The sequence below is a fragment of the Caretta caretta genome, chromosome 12 (genome assembly GCF_965140235.1).
Source record: "Caretta caretta isolate rCarCar2 chromosome 12, rCarCar1.hap1, whole genome shotgun sequence".
Lineage (NCBI taxonomy): Eukaryota > Metazoa > Chordata > Testudines > Cheloniidae > Caretta > Caretta caretta.
Window position 1 is genome coordinate 35,330,599 of NC_134217.1, and position 19,601 is coordinate 35,350,199.

Below are 19,601 nucleotides of genomic sequence, written 5' to 3' on the forward strand. Positions count from 1 at the left end.
CTGAAAAACACAAACAGAGAACATGACTCATGAACAAAGAGTAGAAGCTAAATAAGCATAGGCTGGATATGAAAAGTCCATCAGGAGGTGGAATCTGAGATCCAAACAGCATGATCAGTCAGGAGGAGATCAAGCCTCATTGGAACTGATGCAGATTTTGGATCCAGGCATCAAAGCACTTACTTGAGCAGGGGTATGGGTTTTTGTAGGGAAAGAACAGTGCTTCAAGGGAGAACACTAGATTTGTTTATGGATAAACTGATGGCTCAAGGGAGGATACCAAAGTTGTTTTGTTCAGGCTAGACAACAGGATCTGATCATTCCTGGCTATGGGACGTGCCCCTTTGAGGGGGTGCACAATGCAATTAGGCAGCTTCAGTATTTTTGATACCAATAAAGGATTATTACTAGAATTGGTCTGATAACTACTGAGCTGGGTCTGTGCAGGTGTGGGTTCATTAACATCTGGAGCAGAGATTTCCCCATCATGCAGTGCTTTCCTGGTCCCAGATTTGAGTGTAGTTCTTGCCTTGGAATCTCTGTTCTCCATTCTGTATGCTAAGGGGGATGCCTCCCTGTCCCATATTCAATGCAAATCAGGCTAGGGGAGCATCCCTCATCCTGTCACCCTTGTCCCAGGGGTTTAGGTGTGTCTTCCACCAACTTTTCATTGCTTTTTGTAAGGCTTTCTTCCGATCGGTTTTGGTTCAAACAGAGGCTTGGGGGGTGGAAGGTCTTTTGTGAGTTAGACAGGCTGGGTACTGTGCCCTGGTTCCCACAGAACTCAAAGCTGAGTGGTACTTGAACTTGTCATGTAATACATTAAATTGGATTTTGGCACTTTCCTAACTGTATGCGTGAAGTTTAATATCCATGGCAGCAGTGTGCAGACACTGTTCTGCTGCTGGGATTACAGTCCTCTTCCAGTAGAGCTTTCTACACTAGACACAAATGCTGGGAGTTGCTGAGAAAGGAAATGGTCCAAAGAACAACATTGGCACAAGTTGAAAATGGTTGGTGACAATAGTCAGTTTCCTAAAAATTTCTATTGTGTGTACTCAGTTTCTCTGTCCCTTGAGAATATAGGAATCTACAAATTGCCATACTGGACCAGACCTGGACTTTATATAGTCCAATATCTCGTCTCTGACCACAGCCAGCACCAGATGCTGTAGAAGAAAGTGCAAGAAACTGTACAGTAGACAGAGCAGGGATAGTCTACCTTCCATAAAGGTTTCATCCTAACAGAGTATAGTTAAGCCCTGAAGCATGAGGTTATATCCCTTTCAGAATTATTAGCATTAACTACAACTCTGGATGTTCTTGTTACCCATATAAATGTCCATGCGCTCTGATTCTTGTTAAATTCTTCACCTTGGCAGCATCCACAGTGTAATTTTACATTGTGTGAAAATTTCTTTTGATCAGTTTTGAAATTGCCAAATTGGAATTTAACTGAATGTTCCCTCCCCGACTCCGCTTTTTCTTCCCCTTGTTGAGAGACAGGAAGAACAAATGCTTCCAATGGACAATGTCTAGACTATTCATGATTTTATATACTTTTATCGTGCCCCCTCTTATTTACCTTCTTTCCAAGGTCAATAATCTCTCTAGATTTTTTTTTCTCATACACATAATCCTTATTGAATGCCACACCAGAATTCACAGGTCTGACAATAGCTCTGCCATGGCAAAAGTGTACAAGCAGTGGAAAGCAAAATAATGTCAAACCATAATTTCTTTATTTCCAGAGACTTTGCCAAATGGAAATGATATCTTGTGTAACCTATCCTTCTTGGGTCCACAAGAACACAAACACTAGATTCCTGAGCTGTTTAATATGGCTGTGAGATGAGAACATATATATATATATATGTATAGCTCTAGGATCCATAACATCAGTATCTGACTGCCAACTTCACGTTTTTCTAGCTCACATGACTTTTTGTAAAATAAGATCTTAACTCACTGACTTTATGGTAAATGTGGATCAAAATAATTCAGTCTACCTCTCTTGCTGATTTTTAAGCAACATATGTGTTTGAAGGAGATTCATAAAAGCTATGTACAGTACTCACCAGTCAAATGGCTGTTTAACCCATCAGTGATGGGGTGAAGGACAAAGTCAGCTATACTGGAACCAGCCCCCACGTTACAGCTTCTTACCTTACAATCCATAGCCATGGTTAGGATGGGAACCAGCTAATCCTATAAACATGGCGTCCCAACTGGAATTCTCAACCTTCTGATTTCAAGAGAGGCCCATCCTATTCTTGAGTTAAAGGCTAATTATTAAAAGTAGGGCTTCATTACTATTTTTCAGGCTAGCTGCTAGGATGAGAAACACTGAAGCAGATTTGAAATCAATCCTGTGGCATGCAGAAGCCACCACATTACAAGGCATGGAGAGCTGGAACAAAACTAAACCAAATCATTACATCAATATAGACTTTTTGGATATTCTAATAAACCTGAATCAATAAAACTAATATTGCTCTGTATTCATGTAATCCTTAATGTTTAGAGAAAGGAAACAAAACCTAAATCTGAACTCGGGATTTAAGATAAGGATGTTCAATATTTTAATATGCTAAGGAGATATAGTGGAGCTGTGAACTTGGACCCAAACCCAGTAATGAAGTTTGCTTTCAGAATTTTTGTTTGCCTATGGCAATTTTCTTGTCAAATTCTTATTTAATGCTGTCTGGATGTGTATTAGATGCAAGTTAAGCTGTTTTTGAGTTTGCAGGTAAGACTGACTGTATACAGTCACTTGCCTTTAATTGATTAATTGTAAAAGAGAAATCAAACCAAAAATTACAGGTATGCATTTCGTGATGTGATAAAAGTAGTCATTAGCAAGAATATATGTGCAGGTGTTTCATATTAAAATATGCAGAATACTTCAGTCCTATATTAGAGATGATTAAGCTGTCTTTAAATGCTAATCTCTGCCTAAATCATTCATATCTTTAAAAATATTTCATCTCAAGATGTACACTAAATGATTTTTCTAATTAGTTATCAAATAGAAACCTTAATTTATTCAGATATTGATAACTGCATAGTAGCTACTTATTTCTCAGCTACATCAATAGTGAGTTACTAGACCTCCCGATTGAATTAGTTAGTTTTTATATAGAATCATAGAATATCAGGGTTGGAAGGGACCCCAGAAGGTCATCTAGTCCAACCCCCTGCTCGAAGCAGGACCAATTCCCAGTTAAATCATCCCAGCCAGGGCTTTGTCAAGCCTGACCTTAAAAACCTCTAAGGAAGGAGATTCTACCACCTCCCTAGGTAACGCATTCCAGTGTTTCACCACCCTCTTAGTGAAAAAGTTTTTCCTAATATCCAATCTAAACCTCCCCCACTGCAACTTGAATTATGGTATTGAGAGACAGTCCTTACCCCGAAGAGTATACAATCTACACAGACTTCCCTCTTCCCCTCCCATCTAGCAGGTTTAAGGCAAACCTCCTAGATGACCCAGACTCAAACTAATTAAGGATTAAATGTCACTATAAATACTTTCAATTTCACTGGGGAGCCCCAAAGGCAACTTGTCCAGTTCAAAGTGCCAGTGTTATCTGCCTCCAACATCAAGCTCCATTTAATAAGCAGCTGCAACATTCTAGACTTAGCTGCAGCTTCCAAATAGTCTCAAGGAGTCAACAACAGCACACTTCAGTAGTCTAATATTGAGGTATCAGAGACAAGGATAAGCACAGCACAGTCTACATCCTGAACAAAGAGCTGCACTAGCCTTAGCAACTACGGATTAGAAAGCACACTGTTCAACACACCTGCTGTATGGGCATAGACTAAACCTGACAAGGTGTGGGGTGAGACATACTTTCATTTGTAACTCAATTAACTTGTGAATAAGAGTGCAAAAATACACAGCACAGGATGCCAATGTAATAAGCGTAAAAATAAAACTCTTTTGCTTTTCATAAAATAAGTGATAAATCAGATTTTAGTGACAGGACTTTTTGCCATCTGACTTTTTGTTTCCTACTATAAAGTTAACAGGCTGAAATATCAAATGGCAGCCCCAGGGCTTAATGGAGCATCTTTGATAATTTGGTTTGAGCTTATTTATTGTACTTCAGGGTAAATGTTTCAAAAAAGATAAATGAGGAACTGTCCAGCCTTTTCTTCAATGAGCAGTGGTGCCTGTTCAAGTTGACGGATTATGCTCAAACTGAATGCTAAATTGATTCTTCTCCCATCAAAGCAGAATAGAACCTTAATAATTTATACTTATAGCTGAAAGACTTCTGCCAACCAGCAGGTCCACACACCACAATTAGAAAAAGTAAGAATAATGGATCGGTTTTAATTATACTTCATAATAAAAGGCCTGTCCTGTATTTTTACTTTATATGGATTCCACATTTAAGAAAACCTAACTACAGAATTCTAATTGGAGGAAAGTTGGAAGTGGGGAAATTGCAACTTTTAATCGATAAGCAGACTGCATATTAAAAATGTTCTATTGTACATTAATTATTACAGTTTGAATGTATATTTATCTATATTTGACAAAAGGAACCTTACTTGGTTAGATTCACTGTTAAGATTTATATCTTGAACAACTTTATTGTAAGTCAGTTAGTATGAACAGTCTATGCAGATCTTAAAATGATATGTAACTGAGTGAAAGGCATTCCTCTGCATAAAATTAAAATTACTGTTTTCCAGATTAATATTTATCTATTGACACTGGTCAGGTAGCATTTCTAACTTTAATCTTTTTATCAACTTTTCCATTAAGCTGAAATATTCCACTAAAATATGTTTTGATGAGGAAATTTACTTACACTTCAAGGAAAAATTCTAATACCAGTTCTCTGACCAACTTTTGCACAGAAATTCAAATCTGATTCTTTTTCTATAAAAGGTTATTGCTAATGTCTTCATACAAAAATACCAGCATCTGAGAATTAAAATGACACTGAATTTTAACTTGACCTTTTACCATAGTATTGGAAGCACACAGAGATATAATTTCCATAATATTGAATGTTATGATATGTTAAATCTAGATTAATAAATGTACATCAGATAAATTATTCATTACACTTAACGTAGCTGAAATATCCCTGCCAAGGCCTTTTAGAGATTTGTACAATGTCCAAGTTAAAAGCTCTTGTGCAGGCGCATACAGTATTTTACATTACATATGATCTGACTATTGTAAGTTACATTTAAGTTTTATTCGATATTTTAATGACAGTACAACAAATGTAAGGCTGGTGGTACAATATACATTTCCTACAATCATAAAATTTCTCCTAACATTACTATGAACTCAGTACAATTTTCCCTGTCTTAAGAAATGACATACACCTACATAATGCCTTCATAATTCCAGTGAAGTTAACTTAGAGGCACTCATACCAGCATTTAGTGTGGTATAAACAGCTAGCATGATATCTGCTTTATGCTGTTAGTGGCTGCTTAGATTAATCTCTTAAACAAGTTGTTGAGGTATTGTAGCAGTCCTATAGTATCCTTGCATTGATCAGAGTCATTTTTCTTCATAATGGTGAAGTGAAATCGTATGGAAAGGTTCTTTAGACAAACATTTGTGACTTCCAAATGCTCTGACTATGGAATTTAAGGACCAGGTAAAAACTGGAGAAAAGTATGATTAAGAGAAGTAACCAAACACTTTCTAAAACAAGGTATTATGAAAACTCCCAGCTATTTGTTGCTCACATAGTAGCAGGATTTTATATCCCTGATAACTGGATCCCTTCCTTTCCCAGGATTCCTGAATACTCCGCTTCTCATTTTAGCAACTTAGTTTCATACAGAGAGCCAACGACTTATGTTCAAAGACCAGATACCTAGCATTTCCTAGACAGTGCCTTAATTGTAACAGACCATTACTTCGATGCATATTTTTCAACTATGATACTGTTTGGTGGACGTACACTAGCAGGGTTTCATTGTAGTGTCTTGCAATATTATTACAAGATTTAGCTATTATTACAAACCCTTCATTATGGGATTTATTAATAGCACCTCAGCTTTCTAAACGAATAATCTATTTGAGCTACAGTGGTTGCTTACCTTTGGAGGGATGTTTCTATCATATTTCAATTCTTAGTCATGGCAACATACAGTAGGTAAAGTAATGCTAGGAGTGTAAGTAAAAAACTGATTCTTTATGCTTGACATCTTAAGTATCCAAGAGCATCTTACTGGGTGTATTAAAAACATTACTAATATATCATTTTGTACTGGTACAATGACTGATGCTATCTCAATAGAACTATAACTCAATTTCAATCTTGTGATTCACTCCTGAAAAGTGTTAAGTTACCATATGACAAGTAGTTTTTCAATTTGACAGAAATCACTAGATTTTTTTCAGCCATCAAAATGAAATTATTAGAAAAGTATAGTAAACAAAAATAAATGTCTTCACAAAAAATCCACTCAAATTCAGTAGTTTTAGTTAAGATCCATCAAATGTGTTTAATACAATTGATCCTTATAACAATTCAAAAAGTGTGAAACTACACTACACAAATCAAAATATACTAACCTAAATCTAGCTATACAATATACATTAGGAATGCAAGCTCTATAACCATATAAAATGCTTTTACATACACCAGTTGCAAAAAACTGTTCTGTAATCCTGTGGACTTGTAAAAAAGTGGATTCCAGCATTCATTTTAAATTACTGGCAACCTGTTGGGGAAGACAGAATATTACTATTGATAGGAATTTCATTAGATAAGTATGCTCAGCAGATATACAGTAATTGTGGGATTCAAAAAGTAAAGCTCCATCCAAGCTTTCTAAAAAAATAAATTTTAAATAGACTGGAAATAGTGAGAGACTTCCCCATTTATGGGATTCCATATCCTAATCCTATGACCTAGAAATGTAAAATTCCACTTATCAGATTTCAGAGTAAAAGCTAAACTCTGGGGCAACTAAAGTATAAATCATGTAACTATTTACTTAAAATGCTTAATTTTACTCACATGAATAATCTAATATAATTCAACAGAAATACTTATGAGTAAAACTGGGGTAAGAGTTTGCCAGATCAAGACTTATATTCACTTCACTTTCTTAACTTAACATCTTGAGAAAATAAATTTCATCTGGTATTCAAGATGAAAGCATAGCCTAAACTCTGTCTCCTCTGCAGAGACTAACAACCACTTAAATCAGGTAGTGCCCACAACAGCATTAGAGAGAAGTTATCTTGATCTATACCTGAAGTTATGAAACTATTCCAAAAGCATTTCACTAGTCACCATAAAACCACTGCTAATTTACAATCTTGCATTGGTATGATTAGTGCTTTACTATGTTCAATCAATTGCCCTCCTATAATTACAAAAATGGACTTTTTGGGCCTAACTCAGTGAAATCTCAGTGCCCATGAAACTTATCCCACTAATTAAAGCCCATGCACAGGGTGAGCATTGTCATAGTAGCTTCAAACAGTCCATGATCTGCAACACACTTAATTAGTCATGAGATTTTCTTAGTGGGGACTTTGTCATTCTTTAAATTTATTTATCTGCTGCGCCAGAAGCCATACCTTACTTAGCTGTTCCTTGAAAAGCAGTTTAAGTATCCACTGTTTCAACTGTGTAACACATACTGGTCGTACTGCCAGGGAGGCAGACAGGTTTCAAGCAATGAAATTAGATGGTGAAGGGAGCATTTAATATTGTAGTTTGTTCAAACGTTAATTGTACGGTGTCAAGCTGAATCAACAGTAGAGGCCATGTGAAGCAGTTTCACCACTTTTCTCCCTTAATACGTTGTATTTTTTTATTTTTACTTCTAATATTCTGTATCACTTTTCACTTAAAAAAAACAGCCTGTCTGAAGAGGTTGGTGGGAGCTTCCAGTTTTTCTGTATCCTTTGCTAAAGAGAGCAAACCAATGCCCTAGAGCTCACTGCATGACAAAATACATTTTTTCATTACAGCACTTTCAGAATTATTCTACGGGGATTTCTGACCCACAAATCAGAGGGTAAAATCCTGGCCCCTTTAAAGTACATGGGATTTTTACCATTTCAAGCCAGGATTTCACTCAGAAAGCTAATAAGCAATTCACTCACTTAACTCTTGTGAGTAGCAGGCATCTTGTTCTCTCCTTCCAGTTCTTCCACTCCTGCTTGTGTCATGAGGTCTGCAATGTTTTTCTCCAGGTCATCAATGCGACAACTCATGTCATCAAGTTCGTTTGAGTTAAAGAAAATGAACTGTAATGTTTAAACTGCTACTAAAGTGTATCATTTGACCATAGCTTCACACATTGTTACAATGGCTTTAGAAATCTCACTTGCAAGTTTAGAATTTAATATACATAAATATTTGTACACTTTCCTCCATCAGAGGCATTTTACAAGAAGAAAGGATATTTCTTCCAATAATCTGGTCAGACATGGTCTGAAATTTGTCTTGCATCTGTTGAAGCAGTGTCTGTACCTAACAGGGCAAAAAAAATTAAGTACTTAATCAAAATATTCCTTTTTACAATACTTTAGCATAATGCAGTCACTGTTGAGCTCAACTTGTTTCATACAAAATCATATGTTTGGACAGCATTGATCGAATGTTAAAAGTAACACAAACTACTCTAGAAACTTCATGCCAAAACTAATACAGCACTTATGCAGCACCTTTCTTTACAAAATAACAAAGCACTCCACCACCACTCACAAAACCTTAAAGCAGCCCTCTACATGTAACTATGGTAAGTAACACCCCCCATTATACAAATTAAGAAAGCTAGGCTGAGTAATTTCTCTGAGGTCTACAAACTGAGTCAGTGTGAAAAACGGAACTGTTGTGCTTTAGCCACACAATCATTGTGCATCTCAGCCATGGAAGACTTTGAGGCAAACACACTTGTTTGTGCTTAGTATTTTCAAAATACAACTCGCTCTTACACACACAAAAGTTCTAAAATTCCGTGACTAGCTCTGAACTACTCTTGCAGGTAGACACCTACCAAGAGCCTTATGACCCCAATTAAACTGAGGGGGGAACGGGGATAGCAGCCAAATACCTGGGTTTTGGAAACCATCACACTGAAATGTCCCCAAAAGAAGACCAAGGACAATGCTGGCACAAACCAATGTTTAACCCAGCATCCCTGCCCCCCCAAAAAAGTTACAGGAGCCAGACGGGAATGGTTTGGGAACACCTATGTTGTAATCCTGGATTTGACACCAAGCCCCTGTGTGCGTTTGGGTAACTTTGACCTCTCTGCCATGGCTCCCGCAGCTGGGCAGGCCTGAGGATTAGTGCTGCTAATGGCTGGTGCAAATGAACGGTACCAAATCCACACTGCCCAGGGAAGAATCGGGTTTTACCCCTTTTCTCTCCATCGGGTGCTTTTTGTAATGCTGTGACGAGACCTCAAGTAGGCTGGGGGACAACGGGTGCCTTAGAAATGGCTCTTCCCTGAATGCCCCTGAGATTTGAAGCACCGCCTGGGTAACCGCCCCCCCCCCGGCATTGCCTAGCCCCCTGGTCTCAGTCACTGCTCCCCGCCCCCTGTCCACCGCCCCGGGCCCTCCTTGGGCCGCGCTCGGTGCCCCCGGCTCGCGCAGGGAACAGCCCCGGCCCCAGCTAGGAGGACTCCCGGCACCGCCCCACTCGGGGTGAAGGCTGAGCCCGGAGCCGCCCGCTGCGCCGCCTCCTCAGGCCGACCCCCGGCCCGGGCCCCTCACCACGGCGGTGAGATCCTGCACGGTCTTGGGGTCAGTCTCGGCCATGGTAGCGGGCGGCGGCTCCGTCCAGTCAGTCACGGGTAGGCCCGGGGACCGTCTCCAAGCTACGGGAACTTCCGCGCCTCGCACCGAGATTTGCGCCAGCTCTCGCGAGGACAGGGAGCATGGTGGGGAATGTAGTTCAGCCTGGGTGAGGCCTCGCCAGAGCTAAGGGGGGAGGGGCGGGGAGAGAAGTTGCCCAGAGGGGGTGGGGGGAGGGGAAGCAGGATATTAGTAAGGAGGGAGGACCAGGCCTGGGGAAAGAAACATGGGGTCCTGGTACCTCATGTAGGATCACTCCCATTCACTTTAGAAACACTGGCTTTACAGGCATTCCCGCCACTCTGGGCTCAGGCCCTTCCCGCTCCCCTTCTCCTCAGCCTTGGGGCGGGGAGTGGGAAAGAGAAAAAGGGGATGGAGCAGTTGGGAGGAGGGAGGCCCTGAATCCCGTTCCACGCTCAGGTGCTTTTTTAGTTGGTTGTGTTCTTGAGCATCTTTTAATACCCTGCCCGTGGCCAGAAGGCGCCTGGTCGCCCTGTTCTAGTTGCTCAGCTTGGCTGCTCTATTCATTTCCCAGCCACAGGGCCTGCCGCTCGGAGCCCACTCCCTTCTCTTCTCACCACGCCTGCTTCCCTGACGCACAAAACATAACACCCCAAATGCATGCAGCTTTAGTCTTCAGACCATTGATAACGCTTGCCGTTATGTAAAGTGTGCTAAGAGCAACTGAGCTTCAGGCTTCAGGGCTTAAACTTGTTGCCTGAAGCAGTTAGGAAGGAGCTTCACCTCCAGAAGCATTATACAATTGACTATGTACAATATGGGGGTTTGCACCTACTTCTTAAGAATCAGATGTTGGCCCCAGCTAGAGGCATGATAAGAAATGTAAGGTATCAATGGGTCTTTATCTTGTACAATAGGGGTTGTGTTTTGGTGTGTTGGAGGTGGACTGTATAATTATCAGGCATTGAAATTGATTAGTGTAAAGAGCACTTAAAAAACCCTCATAGGAAGTGAAGGTTTACCCTTTCAGCCCTTTTTTGCAGAGGGTTCAGCTTTGAACCGAATTTGGCTGTTTGTTCTTGTGTTTAGAACAAAAGCTTTGTTCATACTGAGATTTAATAGTTTTGTTTGTGCACTTACAAAATAACTTCACAAATTGGAGAGAGTAAAAATATTTCTAGGCTCAGAATGATTTTATCTGAAGTAATCCTCCATCCTCTTTTGTCATTTAATTTTGGAGGAGAACTAAATGAGCGGTTAAGCCTGATTTGTAAGCATTTACAGGTAATCTGGATTCAGAAGGGGGATATCTGTAGGAACAGTATCATTATGTTTTTGCAATAAAAGTCAGAAATGTTACATAAATGGACTGATGATTAGATGATTAAAAGAAATATATTTAGGGATTTGTGGCATGTTGTCTATAGGAAAGAAACTATAAGCAAAATGTTGTGATTGTGAGCACATAGATCACACACAATTCATGCCAACCACTTCTTAATTATAATAGTCTTTGGTGTATGGGACAAGGATATGTGTTACAAAACTGCCTAGAATAAGATTTCACAATGGGGAGAGATACAAATGAAGCATTTACTAGGTATAGCCAGCTGGATGCAGGCATAACTCCCTGTCACTCATTTGTGGTTTTCTTTTGTCAAGTCCAATTCTAGACTATGAGATAGTATATAGCTGACTGTGCACTGATATTTAGGCTGAACTGTGGAAAACAAATGTGCTGATTATGAGCCTTCAAGTACAGAACATGTCTCATTATCCACAAATGATCTTCAGCTGGAACCTTCCATTTCATCCACAAGCTGGAGTGCTGCATTCATGACATATCTCTGACTTGTCCTATAGCTAGTATGCAGAGATTTACATTAATACTATTCCGATGAGTATGTTGATAAAATATCACAAGCATTATGTGTAAAAATGTCCTTAGCTATCTTTTAAATTGAAGACCAGTTCTAGTTCTGAGAAATGTAAAAGAAATTAACTTTCATTTACTTGAAGGGAGTTGTTACAATTATCTTTGGATTGTATGGCACATTGCTTCTTGAAGGCCTTTAAATTTGACCTATCTTTTGGTTGCTAAGCACCTGTGTATATGTGCTGCACATTACTAATTTTTCTTTTTCTGCCTCTTTTATATGCTGATGTGATTTTTATTCTTATACATGTCCTTCTGGTAAAACTTAATTGCCATTAGTTTCCAATCAATCTCCTTAATACTCTTTGCTGTTTTAGGGGAAGTTGTTTTATCCCTTGATTCTGATCATCACTTAACCTACTGTGTACTATTTCCATCTGCCTGTGCCCCAAGCAATGGCAGGTTAGAGAAATGATTGGTCAATTTTTTCATTCAGTTGCACCAGTGAATCCAGAGTAACTGATTCACTTGGCTCTGTCCAAAGAATACAGGGGTGAGTGGGTTGGGGAATGGGATTCGCACCCTCAACTATTGTGCCATTGTCCTGGCTGCTATTCTAGCCTCTAGGCTAGACCCTCACCTCATATGAGTGGTTCACTCGATCTGTGTAAGTGAAATGCCGACAGACCCTGGTCATCGGTGGATGTTATCAAACCTGGGACCTCTGGAGCTTAGTGCATGAGCCTTCACAGCATGAGCTAAAAGCCAACTAGCTGTTAGCTAAGCCTGTAGAGCAGACTCATTTTATCTCTCTCTTTAAGTGGTCTTGGTGCCACTAGATGAAACAGAACACCACACCCAGAAGGTGTGTGGGTTACATAAGCATGGTTCTCATAATTACTTCCCAAGTCTGCCCCTCACTGTCAACCTATTTTGAGTTGGTGTGGAGATTCCTACTATTAGTAGAAATTAGTAGGAATAGGATATTCCCCTATTAGTAGGGGAAGCAAAGGTGGATGGGAAGCTGGGAGGCAGTGACCATGAGATGGACGAGTTCAGGATCCTGACACAGGGAAGAAAGGAGAGAAGTAGAATACGGACCCTGGACTTCCGAAAAGCAGACTTTGACAACCTCAGGGAACTGATGGGCAGGATCCCCTGGGAGAGTAACATGAGGGGGAAAGGAGTCCAGGAGAGCTGGCTGTATTTTGAAGAATCCTTATTGCGGTTACAGGGACAACCATCCTGATGTGTAGAAAGAATAGTAAATATGGCAGGCTACCAGCTTGGCTTAACAGTGAAATCCTTGCTGATCTTGTAAACTTCTTTTTTGAGTTTAAGAAGTGGAAGATTGGACAAATGACCAGGGAAGAGTATAAAAATATTGCTCGGGCATGCAGGAGTGAAATCAGGAAGGTGAAATCACACTTGGAGTTGCAGCTAGCAGAGATGTTAAGAGTAACAAGAAGGGTTTCTTCAGGTATGTTAGCAACAAGAAGAAAGTCAAGGAAAGTGTGGGCCCCTTACTGAATGAGGGAGGCAGCCTAGTGACAGAGGATGTGGAAAAAGCTAATGTACTCAATGCTTTTTTTGCCTCTATCTTCACGAACAAGGTCAGCTCCCAGACTGCTGCACTGGGCAGCACAGCATGGGGAGGAGGTGACCAGCCCTCTGTGAAGAAAGAAGTGGTTCAGGATTATTTAGAAAAGCTGGATGAGCACAAGTCCATGGGGCCGGATGCGCTGCAGTCACTGGAAAAATCATGGAGCAGGTCCTCAAGGAATCAATTCTGAAGCACTTAGAGGAGAGAAAAGTGATCAGGAACAGTCAGCATGGATTCACCAAGGGCAAGTCATACCTGACTAATCTAATTACCTTCTATGATGAGATAACTGGTTCTGTGGATGAGGGGAAAGCAGTGGATGTGTTGTTCCTTGACTTTAACAAAGCTTTTGACACAGTCTCCCACAGTATTCTTGCCATCAAGTTAAAGAAGTATGGGCTGGATGAATGGACTAGAAGGTGGATAGAAAGCTGGCTAGATTTTTGGGCTCAATGGTAGTGATCAATGGCTCCATGTCTAGTTGGCAGCTGGTATCAAGTGGAGTGCCCCAAGGGTCGGTCCTGGGGCCGGTTTTGTTCAATATCTTCATTAATGATCTGGAGGATGGCGTGGATTGCACCCTCAGCAAGTTTGCAGATGACACTAAACTGGGAGGAGTGGTAGATATGCTGGAGGGTAGGGATAGGATACAGAGGGCCCTAGACAAATTAGAGGATTGGGCCAAAAGAAATCTGATGAGGTTCAACAAGGACAAGGGCAGAGTCCTGCACTTAGGACAGAAGAATCCCATGCACTGCTACAGACTAGGGACCGAATGGCTCTGCAGCAGTTCTGCAGAAAAGGACCTAGGGGTGACAGTGGACGAGAAGCTGGATATGAGTCAACAATGTGCCCTTGTTGCCAAGAAGGCCAATGGCGTTTTGGGCTGTATAAGTAGGGGCATTGCCAGCAGATCGAGAGATGTGATCGTTCCCCTCTATTCGACATTGGTGAGGCCTCATCTGGAGTACTGTGTCCAGTTTTGGGCCCCACACTACAAGAAAGATGTGGAAAAATTGGAAAACGTCCAGTGGAGGGCAACAAAAATGTTTAGGGGACTGGAACACATGACTTATGAGGAGAGGCTGAGGGAACTGGGATTGTTTAGTCTGCGGAAGAGAAGAATGAGGGGGGATTTGATAGCTGCTGTCAACTACCTCAAAGGGGGTTCCAAAGAGGATGGATCTAGACTGTTCTCCGTGGTAGCAGATGACAGAATGAGGAGTAATGGTCTCAAGTTGCAATGGGGGAGGTTTAGGTTGGATATTAGGAAAAACTTTTTCAATAGGAGGGTGGTGAAACACTGGAATGCGTTACCTCGGGAGGTGGTGGAATCTCCTTCCTTAGAAGTTTTTAAGGTCAGTCTTGACAAAGCCCTGGCTGGGATGATTTAGTTGGGGATTGGTCCTGCTTTGAGCAGGGGGTTGGACTAGATGACCTCCTGAGGTCCCTTCCAACCCTGATATTCTATGATTCTATGATTACATGCAGGGTGTGGAAATCTCTTCTAGCTTCTTCTAGAATCTCTGTTCTTTGTTAAATAATCTTTTACATGTTTTCATTGTACACAAATCTAAGTGCTGTGTGTTAAGTGGAGCTGTGGTATAAGGTGTAACTGGTTAGCTGGTGTGTACTATTCCTTTGAGAGTAACCGATCTATGAGTGCCCAGTGGAACAGGGGCTAGACACTTCAAGGGGACGCTCAGTGTGGTCAGGAGTTGGAGTGCTCCTATTGCTTACCTGGGGTGAGTGGGGAGAGCTTGTGTTGCTGGGGGAGTTAGGGAGCTGATCCCTAGCAGGTACAGACAAGACTTCCTTGCACGAAGAGCAGATGGTAGCAAGGTGCCTCACAACCTTGGGTACCCTCAAGAAGTGTTACAGATATCATATGGGTGGTTTAGATTAAATACCACTTTTAGTAGTGCACTATGCCCCTCTGTAGTTAGCCTAGGCTGCCGTGATTTGGTACATCTTGCCTCTTTATCAATTCAGTAACTTCCCTCATTCAGCTCCATAACCCCAGCTCTCCTAGAATGGACACATGGGAGTTTGCCAGGCTTGGATGCCCAAAACACTCTGGGAGCAAAATGAGAAAAAAAGCCCAGCACCCATTTAATGCCCCCTCCAAACAAACAATAAATATGCAAGCATCTCGTTTTGTTTAAGAGGTCAGTGAAAGAGTATTGACAAACTCAATGATCACATCTGGAAAATCAGTCCTCCTCTATTTTATAACCAAATCTACCAATCGAGTGGCGGTCTTTAAGTAGCATCTGGACAAAGAAACAAAGTCATACAGAATGAGAGTTTCAAAAGCACTCATCATTGGCCTATCTGTTCACTGGATCACTGGTACGCTTGCTGTATCAGCGCAGTGTTACTTCCATTGACTTCAACGGGAGCAGAGTTAGGCCCTGGCTGAGTTAATTTGCAAACCCTACCCACAATCAGTGTCCGTGCCCTAAATTTTTGAGATTTAGTTTTTCTTTGGCCTCCTGTGCCCTTCTGTAAAATGGTGATGTTAGTCCTGTCTGCTGGGTGAAATTCTTTGGCCTTTGTTATGCAAGTCAGACTAGATCATCATAATGGTTCTTAGATCTATGAAAGTGTCTTGCAACCTCTCTCTGATTCTCATGAAGTTTAAGATTTGTATTCTGAGGATGTGGGTTTTGAAGTGAGGGGTTTTTTTTCTTCTTCTTATCATTCACTTACTCATGTGGTGTATTTAAACAAAGGCTAATTTTTGAAAATAATGTATTTTCTTTCACTTCTTTTTTCAAGACTGGACTGAGGCAAAATGCGAAGCAAGGGAGGAGAGTGTGGATTAATGATCCCTTCACGGTAATGTTCAGAGATAACCAAAATGAACAGAACAGCAGTAAGCTGGGCTGTTCTTTAACCAGATTTTTAAGGGTGAAGTCTTAATTTAGAATGAACAGACAAGAAGAACTTTAGAATTGATAAAGGAGCTGTGAGGTTCCTTAAAATCAAGGGACCTTAAAATACAGTTTAATTAATTCCAATGCAGAAGGAGTTGGCACTATGAGCCTACAGAACAATGAGTCAAACATAGGACAGCTGAGAACTAATTTTGTCTTTGTTATTCAGCTCCTTTCACGTATCTACAATATGTAAAGAATTAAGACACAAAATAAAGAAGCATCCAGTTAAACTAAAGGGAGTATTTGGGAAGCAGAATGCAATTACCCAAAGGGGAGTTTTGTCAGGATACCTGGGTTCATGCTGTTACTATTGAAAAACAAGTAGTCATGATCTTAGCATAACATCTCATGTAAACTACAGCCCATCCAGCAGCCTCACATCCTTGGTGCAATACTGGACCATTTGCACAACAGTAACAACTCAGAAAAAAAGATTATATTATGTTATGTATTCTGTAAATCGGGTAAGCAGCCCCGATATACTAATTATTTTAGACATAAGAACATAAGACGGCCATACTGGATCAGACCAAAGGTCCATCTAGCCCAGTATCCTGTCTTCTGACAGTGGCCAATGCCAGGTGCCTCAGAGGGAATGAACAGAACAGGTAATCATCAAGTGATACATCCCCTGTCACCCATTCCCAGCTTCTCCAGAGGCTAGGGACATCATCCCTGCCCATCCTGGCTAATAGCCATTGATGGACCTATCCTCCATGAAGTTATCTAGTTCTTTTTTGAACCTGTTATAGTCTTGGCCTTCACAACATCTTCTGGCAAGGAGTTCCACAGATTGACTGTGCATTCTGTGAAAAAATACTTCCTTTTGTTTGTTTTAAACCTGCTGCCTATTAATTTCATTTGGTGACCCTTAGTTCTTGTGTTATGAGATGGAGTAAATAACGCTTCCTTATTTACTTTCTCCACACCAATCATGATTTTATAAACCTCTCTATATCCCCCCTTTAGTCGTCTCTTTTCCAAGCTGAAAAGTCCCAGTCTTATTAATCTCTCCCCATATGGAGGCTGTTGCATACCTGTAATCATTTTTGTTGCCTTTTCTGAACCTTTTCCAATTCCAGTATATCGTTTTTGAGATGGGGCGACCACATCTGCACGCAGTATTCAAGGTGTGGGCATACCAATAGATTTATATAGAGAAAATATCATATTTTCTATCTTATTATCTATCCCTTTCTGAATGATTCCCAACATTCTGTTTGCTTTTTTGGCTGCTGCTGCACATTGAGTGGATGTTTTCAGAGAACTAACCACAATGATCCAAGATCTCTTTCTTGAATGGTAACAGCTAATTTAGACCTCATCATTTCATATGTATAGTTGGCATTATTTTTTCTAATGTGCATTACTTTGCATTTATCAAAGTTGAATTTCATCTGCTATTTTGTTGCCCAGTCACCCAGTTTTGTGACATCCTTTTATTGCTCTTGGCAGTCTGCTTGGGACTTATCTAATCAATCTATCTATCTATCTAGACCTATTAAGTGCAGTTGCCATAGTGTGGGGAAATGTAAGGACTGTGTAGTTAAGTGATATTTACTAAGTAAAACTCTCCTGCATGTATCTAGGATATAAGCACAGTATTTATAATCTTTTTGTGACTCTGAAATCAGTTTTATTGCTTTGCAGCTTGTCCTAAAACAAGGACTGTTCGTAGCAAAGCTGTTTTCTATTGAGATATAGTGGTGCTGTTGGGAGGTTAGAAGGAAGATATACAACAGCGGGTTTTGTTAGTGAACTGAAGACAAATGCAGTAACACTGGAGTCCTGAGGTCTCTTTCCCTTGTTTTTTTAAAGCATCATTCACAAGAAGAGCTAATCAGAGCATTTCACTTTGGAAATATTTCTTGGTAGGCTGATGCAATTTTTTCCTAAAAAGGAACCCTAGTATTTAATAAGATTTATTTTGACAACATGAAACATCATTTCATATACTGGGGCAGATTCTAAGATGGTGTAAATCAGTATAGCCCTGTTGCCTTTAGTAAACCTATGCCAATTTCCATCAGTTTAGGATCTAATCCACTAAATTTTCTGACTTGAAATCTGATTAAGACACTGGAGTTGTACAAGGGATGAATTTTGCCCAGTAGGCCAAATTCAGACCTGGTGTTAGCAGGAGAAACGCCAGTGGGAGAGTCCATGGAACTATTTATATGTGAGTAAGGGGTGCAGGATTGAGCCTGTACTGAAATTGTGGCACCTTAGAGACTAACAAATTTATTTGAGCCTAAGCTTTCATGAGCTACAGCTCACTTCATCAGATGCATTTAGTGGAAAATACAGTGGGGAGATTTATATACACAGAGAACATGAAACAATGGGTGTTACCATACACAGTGTAACGAGAGTGATCAGGTAAGGTGAGCTATTACCAGCAGGAGAGAAGCGGGGGGAGGGTGGGGGAACCTTTTGTAGTGATAATCAAGGTGGGCCATTTCCAGCAGTTGACAAGAATGTCTGAGGAACAGCGGGTGCGGGGGGGGGGGGGGGGGGGAATAAACATGGGGAAATAGTTTTACTTTGTGTAATGACCCATCCACTCCCAGTCTTTATTCAAGCCTAAGTTAATTGTATCCAGTTTGCAAATTAATTCCAATTCAGCAGTCAATTCGTTGGAGTCTGTTTTTGACGTTTTTTTGTTGAAGAATTGCCACTTTTAGGTCTGTAATCGAGTGACCAGAGAGATTGAAGTGTTCTCCGACTGGTTTATGAATGTTCTAATTCTTGACATCTGATTTGTGTCCATTTATTCTTTTACGTAGAGACTGTCCAGTTTGGCCAATGTACATGGCAGAGGGGCATTGCTGGCATATGATGGCATTATATCACATTGGTAGATGTGCAGGTGAACGAGCCTCTGATAGGGTGGCTGATGTGATAAATTTGTAAGTCTCTAAGGTGCCACAAGGCCTCCTTTTCTTTTTGCAGATACAGACTAACACGGCTGCTTCTCTGAAACCTGTACTGGACTTGACAACTTTGGTTAAGTTCTCTATGATCTGAAATATCTTTTTACCTGAAATCAGATCATGTCCCCTAATGTTTACTAATTACATGGAATATTTCCTCAGTTATCTGAAACCTTCACTATGAGATCTTATCTGAATGCCATGAGGCAACATTGAATAATTGCAGTGATTCTGAACATACCAGCATGTGTATATTGATTGTGCATACGAACTGTGCCATCAGCATTGCCCACTGCCATCATTTTATTGTGCACAACTTATAGAGTTTAAGGTACCTTCTAGGCCTTTAAAATCACATATGCCTTTTTGTGTTCTCTTGCTACTTAAGCCTGTGAATTCAAAGTATACAAGTTATTGAACCCAGGTATTCAAAGTATTCAAGTTATTGAAATTTTAATAAGTCAATTACTACTTG

The 19,601-nt window shown here is 40.4% G+C and overlaps 1 protein-coding gene across 1 annotated transcript; it reads right to left on the minus strand.

Moving 5' to 3' along the window:
• Positions 1 to 5,200: 5,200 nt before the first annotated feature.
• HSBP1 (heat shock factor binding protein 1) lies at positions 5,201 to 9,888 on the minus strand. The gene is made up of 4 exons (XM_048816749.2): positions 9,731 to 9,888; positions 8,414 to 8,480; positions 8,111 to 8,229; positions 5,201 to 6,711 (listed from the first exon to the last, which is right to left on the minus strand). Exons 1-3 carry the CDS (start codon positions 9,773 to 9,775, stop codon positions 8,111 to 8,113), a joined length of 231 nt encoding a protein of 76 aa, XP_048672706.1. The 5' UTR covers positions 9,776 to 9,888; the 3' UTR covers positions 5,201 to 6,711.
• Between the last annotated feature and the right edge of the window lie 9,713 nt (positions 9,889 to 19,601).

Coding starts and splice junctions, on each gene's coding strand:
- HSBP1 (XM_048816749.2), bottom strand. CDS start 9,775: ATGGCCGAGACTGACCCCAAGACCGTGCAGGATCTCACCGCCGTG. Junction 8,481..9,730: donor TGCAGGATCTCACCGCCGTG/GTGAGGGGCCCG, acceptor TTGCCCTGTTAG/GTACAGACACTGCTTCAACA. Junction 8,230..8,413: donor TGACCAGATTATTGGAAGAA/ATATCCTTTCTT, acceptor ACTCAAACGAAC/TTGATGACATGAGTTGTCGC.